Source organism: Saccopteryx bilineata, chromosome 5 (assembly GCF_036850765.1).
Source record: "Saccopteryx bilineata isolate mSacBil1 chromosome 5, mSacBil1_pri_phased_curated, whole genome shotgun sequence".
Classification (NCBI taxonomy): Eukaryota; Metazoa; Chordata; class Mammalia; order Chiroptera; family Emballonuridae; genus Saccopteryx; species Saccopteryx bilineata.
The window spans coordinates 63,426,541-63,445,484 of record NC_089494.1 but is presented as its reverse complement, the minus strand read 5'-3'; the positions used below and the strand labels follow the sequence as shown (position 1 = coordinate 63,445,484).

Below are 18,944 nucleotides of genomic sequence, written 5' to 3'. Positions count from 1 at the left end.
TTGGTAGAGGGGTGTGGTTTGCCTTCTTCCACTCCCACCTCTTCCCGCTCTTCCTCCTAAGTTGCTGGTCCATAAAGGAAGGAGAAGGAAGGAAGATATTTCTTTCTTAGGTTTTTTTTTTTATCTCTGCTTATATTGCCCAATATATCCTTGTATATTGTCTACTATTTTTATTGGCATCATTAATAGAATACGATTCCATGATTAACATATTAATCATAGTTCATTTAAATTTTCTGTCTGACAATTTCAAAATCTATGTCACACTTGAGTCTGGCTCTGATGCTTCCTTTGTCTTCGTGGGCGTGGTGTATTTGATAAGAGGAACTGAGATAGGTAGGCCTTTTGTGTGAGGTTTTATGTTAATCTGGCTAGGGTTTGAGCTGTGTTTAATGTTTGTTGTAGCCAGAGGCTTCAAATTCCTCTAGGATCCTTGCTTTTGTCTCCTTGGTTGTGTTTTGGCTTCCCGAAGAACTTCTCCTTAGATAGAGCCTGCCCCTCCCCATTTTTTTGTTTCAATTTTATTTTTTGTTGGTTTCAGTTGTACAGCTTAGAGGTTAGACAATCATATACTTTACACAGTGTTCCCTCAAGATTTCCAGTACCCACCTAGTGCCATATAGTTATTACAATATTATTGACTGTATTCCCTATGCTTTATTTAGAAATAATCCCCATGATTATTTGTAATTCAGAGTCTGCATTTTACAGCTCTTTCATCTGGAATCCGTGATTTTTTTTTCTTTTTCATTTTTCTGAAGCTGGAAACAGGGAGAGACAGTCAGACAGACTCCTGCATGCACCCGACCGGGATCCACCCGGCACGCCCACCAGGGGTGACACTCTGCCCACCAGGGGGCGATGCTCTGCCCATCCTGGGTGTCGCCATGTTGCAACCAGAGCCACTCTAGCGCCTGAGGCAGAGGCCACAGAGCCATCCCCAGCGCCCGGGGCCATCTTTGCTCCAATGGAGCCTTGGCTGCCGGAAGGGAAGAGAGAGACAGAGAGGAAAGCGTGGTGGAGGGGTGCAGAAGCAAATGGGCGCTTCTCCTGTGTGCCCTGGCTGGGAATCGAACCCGGGTCCTCCGCACGCTAGGCCGACGCTCTACCACTGAGCCAACCGGCCAGGGCCAGTAATCCGTGATTTTTATGCTGGCATGGTTGGGGCATGTAGGGGAAGGGAAGTGTCTTATAAACTTATGATTAAATCTCAGTCATTTAGTGGGTATGTGTTCCTGTGCTGTAACCCTCATAATTATTTCTTAGCTTCTTTTTCCTCTCATAAGTGAGACAGAAAGGCAAGAGGGGATTGGAGTCAGAGAAATGCCCTTCCCACAGGTGGGATAAGGCTCTAGTAAAGACTTTTCTCTGAGAGTCTTTCCTCTTAGTTATAGAGAACACTGTGTATTTCACAATGCTTTCTCTTTCCCTCTCCCTGCCAGAACCACAAGATCTTTTTTGGCTCTTCGTCAAGAACACCTGATGAGGTTCTAGGAGGTAAAACCCACAAAAGTATGGGGGCCCCCTACGACTACCCTCCCAAGAGTGTCTCACTCTCAAGCTAGTCCACATTCAATCTCTAGCAAGTCATCAGAATTACTATTGTTAAAAAGATAAACTGAGGCATATTAAACACTTTAAGTTTTATTTGAGCAAAAGTTGATTTGGATCTGGCAGACCCCAACTAAAAGCGATTAGGAGTGCTCTACCTACAGGGCCTTGGGGAGAGACACTTTTATAGAGAAAAGGTGGAAACAAAACAAGGAAATTAACTGGTTGTAGCTTTAAGCCTAGTTGGCTGTTTGTGATTGGTTGTCCTTAGGTTTTAATTTCATAACCTTGAGGCATTTACAGGCTTAGATACTGGCTTGCTTATACAAGCCAGTATGGCATCAGAGCCACATCAATTTTAGGGCATCCTTATTTAATTAATTTAACACTATCTAGGCCCTGGCTGTTTGGCTCAGTGGTAGAGTGTCGGCCCTGCCTGTGGATGTCCTGGGTTCGAGTCTCAGTCAGGGCACACAAGAGAAGCAGCCATCTGCTTCTCCACCCCTACCCTTCTTGCTTCTCTCTCTCTCCCCTCCTGCAGCCATGGCTCAATTGGAGCAAGTTGGCTCCAGGCGCTAAGGATGACTCCATGGCCTCTGCCTTAGGCACTAAGAAAAACTAGGTAGGAGAAACAGAGCAATGCCCCAGATGAGCAGGCCTTAGGCACTAAGAAAAACTAGGTAGGAGAAACAGAGCAATGCTCCAGATGAGCAGGCCTTAGGCACTAAGAAAAACTAGGTAGGAGAAACAGAGCAATGCCCCAGATGAGCAGAGCGTCACCCCCTAGTAGGCTTGCTGGGTGGATCCAGTCACAGCGCAGGTGGAAGTCTGTCTCTACCTCCCCTTCTCTCACTAAATTAAAAAGAAAATTAACGCTGTTTAAGTGTTCAAACCAGTGTTGCTTCTGCTTCAGGGAGCAGATCTCAGCTGTTAACTGTCAGGATTCCCTTGTCTGTCCACATTTCCAGGAGGCAGTTCCTCTGCAACCTCAGTTCTCTGACGGGCCCAAGAGAAGTCAGGATTTTCACTTTGTTCAGCTTTTTCTTTTTTTAAGGATGGGAGTAACAACTTTTAATTTCTACACTTGTGGAAGCTGAAACTAGAGATCTATAAGCCAATTTTGAACTAGGAAAGACTTTAAAAATAAAAAGCCTGCAGAATGAAGCCAAAGAGGTCTGTAGAAAATATCTCCATTATTTAATAAATGGGAAAACTTACCTAGTTACTTCAGAGTGGTGAAATCTGCCTATGAGTCCGATTTAGTTGTTACTTTAATTTCATCTGGTCAACCAAAGAGTGATGACAGATGATAATTATTACAAGAACCAAGCATACATTTTTAAGACCTTAGTTGTATTATTTCAAAATGCCAGAACAAAGGAATGTAACTCCTGAAGGTGTATCCTTTTCACTAAAAAACTGAATGTAACTCTCCCTTCTTCCTAGAGTTTTCTTACCTAAAGTGAAAAAGATAAATGTTTGTTTGTTTGTTTGTTTGTTTGTTTGGAAAGGAAGGGAGGGAGAGAGACAGGAACACCGAGCTGCTCCCATATGTGCCCTGAGCAGGAAATCGAACTGCAACCTCTGCACTTCAGGACGATGCTCCAACCAACTGAGCTGTCTGGCCAGGATTTAATTTTTAGAAAGAAAGAGAGAGAGAGGAAAGGAGAGAGAGGGGAGGGGGAAGGGAAGCATTTGTTGTTCCATTCAATTGTGCATTTTTTTGTTGCTTCCCGTGTGTGCCCTCATGGGGGCTCAACCTGCAACCTTGTTTCAGGATGACACTCTCAGCTGACTGAGCTAACCCGCCAGGGCTGAAAAAAAGAACATTTGAAATCCAGAATGTTGTTGTTCTTCTTGGACTCAGACTGTCTCACTAACTGTTTAGCCCGTGCAAGTTCTGCTTTCCCAACAAGATCAAGGGCTCATTTAGACTGGACTCCTTATCAGCGTATTCCACTTTAGCCTAACACGTTGCTCGGCACACAATAGGCCTTCATTAAATACTTGAATTAAATCGGTTGCTGATTTATATGACTTTTTATTGCACTGGGTTGCAGAATTCTGCCATGAGCTTTGTGTCCCAATCTAGCTTGCTATTCTTATCCCTTGGCTTAAAATGTTGTGCCTTGCAAAAGGCTTCTGTGGGCAAGCACTTAAATAAAAAGAATTATACGCTTTCAAAAGGGCCTGAATATGGTTTTTCATGAAGTCTATTACAGTGCCTTAGACCTCATTATAATCTGCCGGGGAGTTATTGTGTATCTTGTAATGGAGGCTAAATTCATATTTTTTCATCACCAGATTAGTATTTCTGCATTGGCTCTGGTGCCAAAAGGAATATTTTCCCTTACTGTTTCCCCCTTTTCAGTAGTAATAAAAGCATTATAAAAAAGAGTAGAATGCATCTGCTCTCCAGAAACAAACAAAAATCAATTACGGTCAATCCTGAGGGAAGTCGTCAGTGGAGAACGCCAAGAAAGCAGAGAGAAAGCTGAATACCTCTGCCTTTATCTGCTACCTCTGTCTAGCTTGTGAGGATCCTATTTCCATAGCCCAGTTCGGATTCATTCAGACCTCGGTAAGAAGGAAGAATTTTTATTCTCAACACATTATTGATGTGTTAAAATGTATGAAATTTCATCGGAGAAGGGTCCGTTCCTTTTCAGGGCACGTTTGTAATATATGTCTTCTGGCTACAGGTTAAAACATAGGGAGGGCCATCCTAGGAGACACACCAAGGAGGCATTACCGAGGGCTCACTCTGCTCACCCACTGCCCACCTGCTTTGTCTGCAGCCCAGCCCAGAGAGCACCTGGGAAGGTGGGGTTGTGAGCGGGTGAGGGGGCCGGGAGAGGGATGCCGCAGCCCCGCCCCGTGCTGTCGTCCTGGGCCTGTCCTCACAGCCACTCTCTGTCCTTCCTGTGCTCTGCTCTGCGTTTCCAGGGAGACCGACCTCTGCAGAGTGTTTCCCAGACTCCCCTGTCCTTGGTTTTACTTTTAAGGCTAGTTTTCTTGCTTTGATCATCTCTCGACTGTTACCAGGCTACTTCTAATCATCTATAAAATGAAATTTTTTACCCTATTTCTCTGGCTTCTGGCTGGAGGACAATTGGATGTAGGCGGGTGTCACCTCCCTCTCAGCAGCGGGAGCGTAAGCAGCATGTCTAGTGGTGGCCACAGTCTTGGACCTGGAGGCTCTCCAGGGTTCCACCTTCCACCCAGACACCTGGCTCAGGCTCTGGTCATGCCACCTCTCCTTCTGTTCCTCTACCCGAGGCTTCCTGCTTTGCTACCATCTGGGTTGCCTCCTGTCGCCTGTTTGCTTAGCTCTTCCACCGCCCACAAAGGTAGCTCGGGCATCAAGTTCCCTCTGCGGGAAGTACTGAGTGGCATTCACTTTCTTGCTCAGACTTTGACTGCTAGCCATGTCCCTGGTATATTTGTCTTAGCCCCGGGAGGGCAGTTCCTCAATGTCCAATGTTTTATTGCCACAAGTTGTTTTTTTAAAAAGTTAAACCATTCATTCATCCATTGATGGGTATTTGGGTTATTTTTATATCTTAACTATTGTGAACAATGCTAAGATAAACATGGAAGTGGAAAAGATATAATACATAGCACACAATGAAATATTATTCAGACATGAAAAAGAAGACCATCCTGCCATTTCCACAACATAGATGAACCTTTAGCATACCATGCTCAGCCAGATACAATCAGAGAAAGAAAAATACTGTATGATATCACTTGCATGTGGAAGCTAAAAAAGTTAAACCTGTACAAAACAGAGAGTAAAATGGAGAAAACCAGGGGCTGGGAGGTGGGGGAATAAGAAGGATGGTGTTTCAAGACACATACTTGTAATGAGTAGTAAATAAGCCATAGCAATCTAATGCACAGTACAAGGAATATAAACAGTAATATTGTCCTATAATTAGGTAAGCTTATAAATATCACTCTATCAGCAATCTTATTCAAATATATGATTGTGTCAGAGAAACACTGCTGTGCACCTTAAACCCACACAATGTTACATGTCAGTTTTATATAACTAAAAGGTTAGTCAATTCAGACCAAGCATGACTCATGGTGCTAGCATCTCAGTAGGTCGTTGTATTTATTGCTGGAAACTTTTAAGGTCAAGCCTACCGTCTGATAACCTAGAAGGGATTAAACGCTTTTTGCTCAATGAATTTGAGTGAGACAGTACACAGATTCTTCCAAATGGTGAGCAAAGTTGTCCCTAGAAGAGCAGGTGGGAGGGGGTCATTGTACCTGCAGCAAGACACGGGACTGGATTCGGCTCCCAGCTCCTCCAGTTACGAGCGGGAAGCTCAGTCCCTGTGTGTCTCTGCCCTTACTTTTCTGAAAAGAGAGAGAGAGAGAGAGAGAGAGAGAATTATGATAAAAAAAGGAGATGACACGTTAAGGGCATACGTGCAGACATGTATGACGGGCCTGTCACAGGGAATGCCTCTAGGGCTGCTTTGTCTTTGTTCTCACTACTATCACCCAGGCTGCTCCTTACCCTGTCCTGTTTAACCTCATCATATGTAAAACAAAACGCTTTTCAGCACAACTGAAGTGAGATTCTCAAAAGAACTTTACTTGAAAGCTAGAGGAAACCAAAAAGAAAACAAACTAGTCAATCCAAAAGCAATAAAGTCACACTCATAATGGAGTTCCTGAACAGGCATTAGCAAGCTGGTGTCCCTTTCAGAGACAAATTTTTATTCCCCCAAAATAAAACTTCCCCTGCTTTCACCCTGTATGTATACCTTGGCGGTTTTTATTCAAATAAAAGGGCTGAGACTTCTCAAATCATCCATTCACTACGTTGCCCCCGTGCCTAAAACCTTTGAGCCAGGGAAGGTTCTAAGAATGCTGCCTTTCAACAGATTGCATGGCCTCTGGGTCCTGAAACTGGTACCAGGATCATCCAACTGAAAGACTACGTGTGTGTATTTCACCCCTTTAAGAGCTGCAAATCAAAGGGATAATTCTGGTTGAAGCCTGAGCCTTCCTCCTGCTTTTATATTTCCTTTTCAGGGTTCTAAGGAACCAAAAAGGGAACTATCCAACAAAATAAACTAACCCAAGGACCACTTGTTAGCATTTTGTTAAAATATGGTCATTTCTATAGAAACAAAAAAAAAAAAAAGAAATTTTCAAATAGCGTCGACTGAAGAATAAACATTCGTCAGTAATCCCCAAGCGAGGCATCTTCTTGATCTCAGTCTCAGTCAGCCTCTCAAAGACTAAGGCAAAGGAAAGTAGCTTTTTTTTTTTTTATAAGAAAGTAAAGATGAACTCAGAAGTTAATCCCACATCCATCTACTCTAGACCACGTATAACTGCATCTCTTTCTTCCAAGGTAGGAAGATGAGATGGGTTTGCACTACTGTTTTCAAGAATAACCAGAGGCTTCTGCAATTTGGATACATAACCAGGCACAGTCCTAGAGTATAACCCCTGTGTAATGTGAAGAGGCAGGAGACATGAGTACTGGGAACTCACAACTCAGAAACAATCAGCACGTTTTCGCTGCTCACATTTCCAGAGCCTTGGTGCATGCGGGTCTGGCATGTTTGAATATTTTTTTTCAGAAAGTGGCACCACAGCATTCTCTCTGTCTTCTTGAGGAATTAGTACAGGCACAAGGACTCCTTAAGCTCATGGTTCCTCTCCCATTTAAAGTTCTATCATAAGGGAGCAGGGGTTATATCAGGGCAAAGTTGATCTCTGAAGCTACTGTTGAATGGGTCCAGGATGACATTCCTTGGCCTATGCTGGTTGTAAACAGTATGTTGCTGGAATACTCGGTAATATTGCTTGACACCTGCACTCTAGTGATTATAAGAGAACAAAAAAGTCTACTAGATACCAGCACGGCGATGAAAATGATTAAGCACATGCAATGAGATTTCAGTTGTGCTAAATAAATCTGTGTCCGTCTATTCTTTTCCTAAAGTTTAGTAGTCTTTTCACTTTTTACCTAGTGCTATTATAACACTAAAAGCATCAACCCATCTGAAATGTATCATTGATGATAGGTATATGTTTGTACACGTCTGTTTGGATTAGGTGCATAAAGTATTTTAAATTAATATTGATTTTTATTTCCCTGTTGATTATATTTATATAACCCTATAAAATTAGGACTGTAGTGAAAACCTACCAATTAATTTTCAATGTAATGGCTTCTATTTGCACACGATAGTGTTTTTAGTATGAAGTGTAATTATCTCTGTATTAGTTTTCTTTGACTGCCATAACAGATTGCTGCAAGCTTATTGGCTTAACAACAGATTGATGACCCTACAGTGCTGTAGTTTAGAAGTCTGAATGGGCCTCACTGAGCTAAAATCAACTTGTCAGCAGGCCAGTTCCTTCTGGAGGCTCTGGGGGAAAATGCTTACATTGTTTTGCCTAGAGGTTTTCATTATTCCTTGGCTCTTGGATTCCTCCATCATCAAAGGCAGTTAAATGGGGTTGAGTCCTGCTCACTCTGCTCTCTCTCTGGTTCTAACTCTTCTGCTTCCCTCCACCTTTTAAGGGCCCATATGATTACAATGGACCCCCACTGGAAACACCAGGATAATCTCCCACTTTGATCCTTAATTAGATCACATCTATAGAGTCCCTTTTGTCATGTAACCTAAATATTTACAGGTCCTGGGGAGGAGGACATGACATCATTTGGGGGACCATTATTCTGCCTACTGCAATGTCAAATAAGCCTACCATCTTTTTTTTTTTTTTACCTTCTGGAAGTAGCATAAATAGTGTAGTGTTGATGGTTCTACCACTGCCTTGGACTGACTCTCTCTCTTCCTCCTCCTTTTGGAAACGTCATTACTTGATAGTTCAGAGAAATAGAAGGGATTTCAGTAGGACTGAGGGACTCAATGTGTAGCAAGTCTTTTTCCCTGGAATTTCAATTCAGCACCTTCATCTGAAGAGTGTGGATAAGGATAGAAGCTTTATCTAGATCAGGGGTCTCAAACTCAACTCAGCATGTGGGCCACAGAGCAAGATCACAGCCGTTCGGCGGGCCGCACTAGGTCTACAAAAGGCAACTGTTACGCAACACTTTTCTCACTGCAGTTGAAACCAAAAATAAATCAGTACAACAAGCACAATCGTACATGCAGTTTACTCAGTGTCACAAAACGACCAGAAACTGTAGTTCGCATCACAACTGCTGTTAACTAAGCTAATATCTAGCTAGGATGCTAGAGAAATGAAAAATACAAGTAGGCCCCTAGGCTTACTTAATTTTATCCAAAATATTTTGAACTTCGTGGATTAGTCTGCGGGCCGCGAGTTTGAGACCCCTTATCTAGATCCTGGAGCAGTTCTGAAAGTCACAGAATCCTGAGAACTGTACACTACCTTGCGAATGAAAGAGAAGGTGCACAAGCTGCCCCGCTGGGCTCTAGGAACTTTGATACATACAGCCACCAAGAAGCATTATTTGAAAAGTTAAGACTTTCTTTCTAAAAATACAAGTTGCAGAAAAAGAATCTTGACTACATGATGGAGGAAGCAATTGCTCATTTTCATCCTGAATCAATACTTTATCCCCAGCCCCTGAGGCTGGTCATTTTAATCTCTGTTCATGTTTATGCTGTTTTGCTTTTTCCTCTGCTCTGATGTTTTTATGCTTTGAGTAGATATCAGTTCACTTATCATTAAGCCTAAAACATCTAATCATTCCTATCTGTTTGTTTATGTCATTTTTCATAATTTATATTTAAATTTTGGCAAATTAAATGGTCTAATTTTGCCCTTTGAATGCCTATGCATTCAAGTTCAGTAGGCAGATTTTTATCTCTCAGGTTTTTTTTTAATAATTCTATTTTGAGTTTTATAAAAATGGATGTTTCTTACTATTCCCCAACCCATAATTTTCTTTAGTGAACTTTTTGTTTAATTTTATTTTGCTTTAACATTTTATTTTTCAGACACCTCTCATTGAACCTCACGTTCCTCTTGGTCCTGCTAACACCATTACCAAGGTAATGGGATGTAGGTGGGTTGATGAGCCATCAGTAACCCCTGGACGTGGTCCGTATGTCAGAGCATCATGTCAAGCAACCTCAGACACATCCTCCAGGGACAATAAAGATTTAGTGTGTCTCAGTTCTCAACATAAATCAGTCACACATGTGAACAATGTAAATGTATGAATGAGTTATAATTTTCAAGCCAGAGTCAGACTGGAAAGTGATTTAAGGATTCATCTGGTTTATTTTGCTTCTATAAACTCTCCTTCTTTCTCTTCCCCTACATCTACCTGATTAAATCCAGGTCCCTTCAGAGAAGATCCTCAGGGCTGGAAAAATTTTACGAAATGCCATTCTCTCTAGAGCACCTCACATGATAAGAGATAGAAAATATCACCTAAAGACATACAGGTATGTGCAGTAATTGTAAAGGCTGTGAACCCCTCAGGTTCATGTCTAGTGAAACTGAAACAGACTTGCATTCACCCGTTTTTCATGCATGGGCAGCGTGCTTTGTAGGATCTGGAAGATCTCAGCCTGTCTTGGATCCCGCATAACTTTAGTGATCCTTAATATCCCCAGCAGTTACTCCTAAACAAATTTGCGTAAACATTGATTTCATTGTGATAAACAAAGAGAAGAAAACAATTATATTTCTGTTTATTAGTGTTTGATTTTTTTTTAAGGAAAACAACTATATTTAGATAAGATTCAACTAATATTTACTGAGCATTTACTTATGCCTGAAGCCCTATACCAGGTCATTTTCTATACATTATCTCATTTTATCCTCACCATAACCTATTAGATAGGTATATGACCATTTTTCAGATGATAAAACTGAGCTTAGAGAGATTGAAAAGTTTTTCTTGTCCAAGTCATAAATCTGTTGAGTGACAGAGCCAAGATTTAAACCAAGGTTGGTTTAATAATCTGTTTATTTAGTCTATCATTTGCACATTCCACAAATTTATTAAGCACCTACTGGCCACCAGACAGTATTGTGTTCCGAGCCCTAAGTATATATATAGGAATGAAAAAATATGTATGCAACGTCCTTTACAGATTTTACTTAGAAAGTAAATACAGCTTTTATTCTCTTGTGCATATAGTAAGATATACAACACTGTCAGAGCTATAATCATATAGAATTAAGGACTCATAGCTGTCACTGGAGTTAAAAATAATAATAAAGAATGGAGCTGCATAATTTTTAAAACTTCTGGGATGACTGAGCCATGGTGAGTCAAATAAGAAGTTATGTCTAATCTTTAATTTTTTATTCGATCAGTTCCGAAAGGATTTAGGAACCTGCATGGCCTGTGTATGGAACACAGCCTCCATGCTCTCTCCTAACACCGTCATTCAGACTCACAACCCTTCTAGCCGTCGGTCAACCTAGACATGACCTCAGGACACTGCACACTTGGCATGAGTCAAAACCCATTTGATTCACATGAACGACATTTGTAAGACCCAGTGAAAAGCTATAATACACATTTTAAAGTCACAACAAAGGGTATATATCTTTCTAGTGACTATCAACTCTGATTGAACCTGTAAAATTCTACCTGGTTCACCCTGTAGCAAACCTTCGAATGTATGTGCTTTGAGATCCAGTCTCTTTCCCAAGAACAGAGATGGAAAAACATTGCAAATTCTTCCTCTTCAGTCACTTTTTCTGCACTCTATTCAAACTACCACTCTTCTGCTTGTGTTTGTCATGAATATGTTTTATTTATTTATTTTTTTACTTTCAAATACAGTTTACATTCAATATTATTTTATATTAGTTTCAGGTGTACAGCATAGTGGTTAGACGGTCTATATTTTACAGTATTCCCCTGATATTTCCAGTATCCAACTGGCACCATACAGAGTTATTACAGCATTATTGACTATCTCCTATGCTGTACTTTATATCCCCATTACTAATTTGTAACTACCGATCTGTACTTCTCAATTCCTTTGCCTTTTTCACCCAGTCCCCCAACTCCCCACTCCTCTGGCAACCATCAGTCTGTTCTCTGCACCTATGAGTCTGTGTTTTGTTTGTTCATTTATATTGTCCTTTAGATCCCAATATGTTTACAAGATCAAGACAGGCAGTTTATTTCATTTATGTTGGCCTCTTCATTTTTAAAAAAAATTTTTATTTTGAAATTAAATTTAATGGGGTGACATTGATCAGTAAGAGTACATAGGTTTCCAGTGAACATCTCTATAGCATTTGAACTGTTGATTGTGTTGTGTGCCCATCACCCAAAGTCAAATCATTTTTTGTCATCGTATATTTGTCCCTCTTTTCTCTCCTCACCTTCACCCCCTTTCCCAGGTAACCATTTCACTTTTATCTATGTCCTTGAGTCTCAGTTTAATATCCCACCTATGTGGGATATATATTTGACCCTCTTTACTACTCCCCTTCCCCCTTTCTCCCTCTCCCTGGTAACCACTTAACTTTTATCTATGTTCACAAGTCTCAGTTGTATGTTCCACCTGTGTGTGAAATCATAGAGTTCTTAGCTTTTTCTGATTTATTTATTTCACTTATTATAATATAATGTGTCAAGGTTCATGATATATTGCCATTTATGACAACATGTTGGCCTCTTCTTGATAAAGTTTTTGAAATGAAATGGGATTTGAGGACCACTTTAATCTTATCAGGACACATTCTCTTAGTACACACTCCATCTCTTTAGACCAATTTTTAATCTAACCCTTCTAATTTGATGTTTACTGTTTCAGATGATTGCATTGGAAAGTCCTCTCTTCCATTCTGGGAAGCTCATTCTTTTGAGTCTGTGGTCTCTATACACTGCTATAGTTTTAAGGGAGGTAAAGGTTAAAAAGAAACTGTAGTCATATGACCCAGAGAGAGTTTAACCTCTTTAACTCATTAAGTGGATTTCAAGATCTCATATGGCTGAAGGACCTGTTTCTTCTTAAAAGTTCTTATTTTTTCCCTTACTTTAAGATGTGATTACGCTTTCCCAAGTGTTGACTTGCATTAGGGAAATTCCATTAAAATATGTCATCTTTGGTGAAAAATAATGGAAACTAAAAGTCAGAAACAATAATTGCTTTCTTGCTCCATAGTACTAAGATTTAAACCCCTGAAATATAGGTGTTAGGCCTATTCCACACCCTATGACACAAATTAATGATCTGTTGGTAATGACCAATGCATACGACTGGAAGTCAAAGGCATAATTTTTTTCTTCTGCAGCACAGTGTGACTTGTCCCAGATCTTGTTCCCAATTCCCTCCCCACCCTCCCTCCTGCTCCTCACTCCATTACATCATTGCTGCAGTATTAGGGGGTTAAAGTCTCCCCAGATGCAGTATCATCCCTAATGATTACTATACCAGTGATCTGCTGTCAATTCTAAAGTAGCTAGGGATCATTAACAGAGAGGAAATCCAGTGACTCCATCAGCTACCAGTGGCACAGCTCAGTAGCTCTTTGTTCTGCATTCTGACTGCAGGATTCTTATGCCCCGTACCAGGGCCCAGGTGAACTGGGATTGTCTCAATTCCATGTGTTCTTTTTAGTAGAGGTAACCACTGAAATAAAAACCACATGAGATTGATTTTTTTATACTTTTACAAGACTTTGCCCATTAATACATTCTCAGATTAGAAAAGGGATATTTTGACAGATCGCGTGTTTGGTTCAGATTGAATAGTAACTAGGTGCCTCTTTGCCCATTGCAGCTCCACTCTGTGGGTATAGACTGTAATCATAGCTGTCCTGGAAATCTAATAGCCTTCTCAGTACATTGTCCTTGTGAAATATTTTAGGGTCTGACCTGAATCAGGACCTGCCAGGAGCATTGATAAATTTCAGAGTTCCTAGAATATTAGAACTGGGAATGGCCTCAGAGGCCATCTTTTCCTCCTCCTTTCTTTTACAGATGAGAAAACTGGGAATCAGAGAGTTGAAACAATATAGCCAAAGTCACATAGCTAATAAGTCATAGACCTGGCTCTCCCAGGCTAAGCCTCTTTCTACAGTGCCACAGCACCAGGAATCTCCTGCAGTTGAAACTAAAGGGGAGTTCCCTGGGCTTGACCAAGGCTCAACCCGTGCGCTGGAGCTGGTGGCATCCTTAGCATGAGAGGGAGGTCACCAGTGACTCAGACCCAGCTGCAGGCAGCTGGCTGCTCCGTTTCTCCCTGTCTGTTCCATTGTCCCTCGGGATTCATCCCTAGGACTTAGATTCCACTTCCTTCCTTGATTCTTCACGCCATGAACACTTGCCTTCCCTCTCACTCCACTGAAGGTTTTGGCTTTTCTTAATGTGTGGGTGATTATGTTTCCTACCTAATGCATGTAGCGTGCTCATCCTGACCACCCTACTGCAGAGGGGCATCGTAGAAATGAGTATGTGACCATACAGAGAGCATTCAGAGCTCTTCCGATGGCAGGCTCTATAGAAGTGCTGATACTCATTACGTGGAACTTATTTCCGAGAGATTTGCATCGCTAATTGCTTGTTTCTCCCAACACCCCTCTGAGGAAGATCAGTAGTATTACTTGAAAATATAAAGTGCTATATAATTTTGCACTTACAGAGCGCCTTTTCATGGAGCACCTCCGAGTGCCTCACAAGCATTAACTCATTCCTCACAAGGCTCGGGTGAAGGAAGTCAGTATTTTACTTTGCCTTCATTTACCCTGGGATTGTCTGGGACAGGTGCCAGATAAGAGTGTTTCTGGCCCTGTGATCTTTAGCTTGCCAGGTGGCTCCCTGTCTAGCCACCCTTCTCTCTCCCCTGGTGCTGCAACATGTAATGCTCTCTTGTTTAGCCAGCCTTGCTTAGAAGGTTCTCTCATGAGCAGAGTGGTTTTATTGGTTTGTACAAGAGTTTGAGAGCCTAAGGCCACACTGTGTGGTGCTTTGTTTGCAGTGAGACCTCTTATGGTGGAAGAGCATTAAGCTCTTTGGAAGGTGTCCTCTCAAAGGAGACACCCTCATCTGCAAGGGGGTGATTGCCGTCCTTTGTGTCCCACCTCCCCTTAGACAGTGCTGCGTGGGAACCGAGCTGGTGGACTGGATGCTGCAGCAGACTCCGTGTGTTCACTCCCGGACTCAAGCTGTTGGCATGTGGCAAGTCCTGGTGGAAGACGGTGTTCTCAACCACGGTAAGACGAGCCACAGTCCCTGGAAAACACTCGAGAAATGCTAAGTGCATTTTCCTGGGTAAGTTGTTGCTGAACTCCCAAATGGGCAAGAAAGAATGAGGATCCCTTTAGGGACCTGCCGAGCTAGCATCTTCATTTAGCAACACAAACGCAGCGAGTGGGTGCTATTGATTGCTGTGTTCCACCATTGTACCTTCCTAACTTGGGAGACTGTATGAAGGAAAATGAAATCACAACCCGAGCGCATCAGTTCCAATTATGTTTATTAGTTTGCATTCATGGTTCGTTGATAGTGTGATTATACTCTGAGCACCGCACAGTAATCCTGAGGCAGGGGCAGAATGAAGAGCAGTGAAGTGTGTGGCTGGGCTGATGACATGAAAGAAAGTAATGAATTCAGAAACTGCCTTTTAACCACGGCGTTATCTGGAGGAGCCAATTTGTATACCTCCAGGAGGACCGTATTTGAAATCAGGAGCGTGCTCTGCAGCGGCAGCCCATGACAGGCAGAGGGGCTGTGCTGGGGCAGAGCACCTCTTCAGGACTGGGGTGTGACTGTGGTTGAACTGTTCGTGCTATTTGTGTGAATACCACTTTGCCAAACTGACAGAATATTAAAATCACTCATGCAATTTACCTGCACCTGGGAATCTACTGGTGGTCTTGCCAGCGTTTCCCAGACTTCAATATGTGTACGAGCCGCCCGGGACTCTTGTTAAAATGCAGATTCTGAGGTGGCAGGTCTGGGCTGGGTCCCGAGAGCCCTCATTTCCAGCATGCCCCCAATGCTGCTGTAACAGGAGCACAGTCGAAGCAGCAGTGATCCACCACTTCCCTTTCTCTTTCGACAGTATTGATGCTCCAACCCAAAAGGGCGCTTAGAAGCTTTAAGATATATAGAAAAGGGATTCTGAGCCACGTTCCCTGACTGGGTCCTTCCTAGATCTAAATCTTTTTGTTTAGAAGAAACAAGAGAAAAAGAACTTCAAAAAACCAGAGCTGAAAGGAAATTACCATAAGATCCTTCGATGGGGTGTGTGACCTAAAAGTGTGGTCTAGTCAGCTTTGTTCAAACAATTTTACTTTAATTTTTTTTTAAGTGCAGACAGACATGTTTATAAACAGTACAGAGAGAAAAACATGAATTCTGATCCCAACAAAGTAAGTTTTTTTGTGTGTTTTTTTTCAGTCTGTACATTCAAAAACTAATTTAGAGCATCATCTGGCAGTTGATTATTTTTCTGTTTGGGATATATGTCCCACATACTAGAAAATGTCACGAGGGCAATCTTTGCTGATCTAGGACAAGTTGGCAGGTTGTCAGAGTCCTCAGGCAGCGAGGAGATGGGTGGGTCCGAGGGAGCTGAGGGGCCGGACTGCAGCCTGGAGGTCGCGTCTCCCAGCTGCACAGCCCTGGGAGAGGCAGAGCGAGAAGGTTGAGGAGTCTCACTGTTTTGCTCCCACTTGGCTGTCTCAGCTGACTTCATCTATTTGTTTCTGGTAACGGGCTGGAATCAGAGGTCCAAGGGCTAACACTTGCCTTCATGTTTCACATAGTGGACCAGGAGCATCATTTCCAAGACAAATATTTATTTTATCGCTTTCTGGATGATGAGCACGAGGATGCTCCTTTGCCTACGGAGGAGGAGAAGAAAGAGTGTGACGAGGAGTTCCAGGACACCATGCTGCTGCTGTCACAGATGGGCCCTGACGCCCACATGAGGATGATCCTCCGCAAATCGTGAGTGAGAGCCTGGTGCCCACCTGCTACAGGCCGCCAGGGTCGTGCAGCGGGCAGGGACGCACACCTGGGCAGGCACGGGGAAGAGAGGCTGTTTCAGAAGTCCTCGCCTCACCTGGGGTCAAAGGCAAAACTCTGAAAGGTTGTTTCTTTTCTATTTTGTTTTTGAGCCAGGTAACTTCATTTTCCTTTTTGCATGAGTTAAAAATATGGAGACTTTTAGTGGTTGGCTAAGGATGTCAAAACTGAGTCCACATATTAACTGACCTTCGGTCAAGGATGAACACACTGTGTTTCTGTGCCAGACCACCACAGCCCCTTGCTTCCTAATGCACCAAGGCCGAGGCTGTAGAGCCGTAGGCCTGTGCCTGTGCCTGTCTGCAGTCCGTCAGTCAGTCAGTCATTTACTCAGCACGTTTTTTCACCCTGTTCTGAACTTTCTGCTTTTTAGCTTAAAGACACACTAAAGAGAACCACATGGCCCTGGCAAGGCTTCAAGGCCTCCACTCCGCCAGTGAGGTGCTCTCTCCTTTCCATCTCAGCCAAAACCCACCTCCCTCCAGTAGCAGCCCAGCAGCTGAAGTTGAGGACTTGAGCTGTTTAATTAGATCAATTAAAAAAGAACAGCTTCAGCCCCTCTTCTGTTCCGGGAGCTCCCCTAATTGGCGTGGGGCATATGGAGAAGCATAGGCCGCGGTCCCAAGCTGAGGGAAACTTTCTCAGTAAGAGATGGCTTGGCACTTGGTTCTAAAACCACCACGCACAGGTTTATGTTTTCCTGCTGGAAATGAAATCGCTCTCCGCCCTGCAGCTGCTGCCAGCCAGCTATGGATGTCAACTCCGAGTCACTGGTTTGGCCGACCTCCATTAATTAGTGGTTTTCAACAAGAGGGCTGAACTTTACGTGTCTTGTGTGTCCACTGGGCACTTGCCAAAAGTGAAGTATCCCTCACACCAGCTTCCTCACTGTCCCCTCTCCCACCAACTCGCAGTGCCTCTCAGCTAACCCTCATTCCCTTTCCCCAGGAGGCTCCCCTTCCCCATGCCCGATCAGAGCTGGGCCTTTCAACGTACTTCATTTTTTTGTCATTCCATCTCCTCTTCATCAATACTTTCTCTTGGGTTTTAATGTCCCCTTCCATAGGTTAAAGGGGCCCTTCCATTCCCTTATCCCCACTGGCACCACCATTCTTAACTCTAGAACCATGGTTTTCAGCTCTTTTAGCTCAAGCAAACAACATTTTTTTTGGTTTTCTTTTTTTTTTTTTGCCTCAAAATTTTGTTTCTTCAAAAATCTTGCTAGAAAAATCTCCAATATCAAAACAGGATGCCAGAGTTTCACAGACCTAATCATCTAAGAAAACTTCCCAGGCAGTGTATGCTCCATCTGCCCTGAAGGGTCAGAGGGTAGGTGGCAGAGGGGACACCAGAGAATCCCCAGGGCTTGGAGTCTCAAATGAACAGCACTGTCCTAAACCCCGCCTTCTCTCCTGTCAGACTGCTGCCCCTCTCTCTCATCCACACCCCCTTTCTCATTGTCTGTTGCTTTTACTTCTTCATCATTACTTGGATCCATCTCCTTCTTGCAATTTTTTTTATAAATAAATTTTTATTTTAATGGGGTACATACATAATGGGGGACATCAATAAATCAGGGTACATACATTCAAAGAAAACATTTCCAGGTTATCTTGTCATTTAGTTCTGTTGCATACCCATCACCCGAAGAGAGATCATCCTCCGCCACCCTCCATCCAGTTCTCTCTGTACCCCTCCCCCTCCCCCTCTCCCTCCTTCCCTCCCCCCCCCCCCCCCTGTAACCTGTCCATGCCTCTTAGTCTCGCTTTTATGTCCCACCAATGTATGGAATCCTGCAGTTCCTGTTTTTTTCTGATTTGCTTATTTCACCCCGCACAATGCTACCAAAACTCCACCATTCTGCTGTAAGTGATCTGATGTCATCATTTCTTCTAGCTGAATAGTATACCATGGTGTATATGTGCCCCATCTTCTTCATCCAGTCCTCTATTTTTTTTTTTACAGTGATTAAAAGCCTTTAAGCAAACTCTTGGCCAATACAGCAAGAATCCATAAAAGAGTAGTGTCCTTATCCTTCTTGCAATTTTTTATGTCACTTTCATTCAAGCCAACACAGGTGGTGGTTCTGAATCAGAGGTGGGACAGCCCCCTCAGTGGTACTTGGAAATCTGGGAAGATGTTTGGTCGTCTCAGAGTATGACGGGGTATGCTGCCGGCATTCACTGGCCAGTGGCTGGGACCAAGGGATGCTAAACACACCTTAATACCTAAAACTCAACATTCCATTCCACAAGGAACTGTCCTGGAGAAAAATCTCTCCCTGGTGGAGAGATATTGCTGTAAGCTGTGAGTTTCTTTCTTTTCTTTCTGAGTTTTTACATTATTTATTTATTTTCTTTCTCTTTTTTTTATGATTTTTTACTTTTAATTTCAGTTGGCACACATTATT

The 18,944-nt window shown here is 42.7% G+C and overlaps 1 protein-coding gene across 19 annotated transcripts in view; it reads left to right on the top strand.

Annotated features, from left to right (window-relative positions):
* The window catches only part of RAPGEF4 (Rap guanine nucleotide exchange factor 4), a 328,733-nt gene that overhangs the window by 217,591 nt on the left and 92,198 nt on the right, over positions 1 to 18,944 (top strand). For 16 of the 19 annotated variants that reach the window (XM_066280130.1, XM_066280128.1, XM_066280137.1 and 13 more), the window contains 4 exons: positions 9,522 to 9,575; positions 9,868 to 9,974; positions 14,594 to 14,715; positions 16,273 to 16,456. In XM_066280130.1, the coding sequence (XP_066136227.1) occupies positions 9,522 to 9,575; positions 9,868 to 9,974; positions 14,594 to 14,715; positions 16,273 to 16,456 (467 nt within the window). The remainder of the gene's footprint in view (positions 1 to 9,521; positions 9,576 to 9,867; positions 9,975 to 14,593; positions 14,716 to 16,272; positions 16,457 to 18,944) is intronic. The other 3 variants (XM_066280147.1, XM_066280148.1, XM_066280129.1) reach the window with 2 other exon arrangements.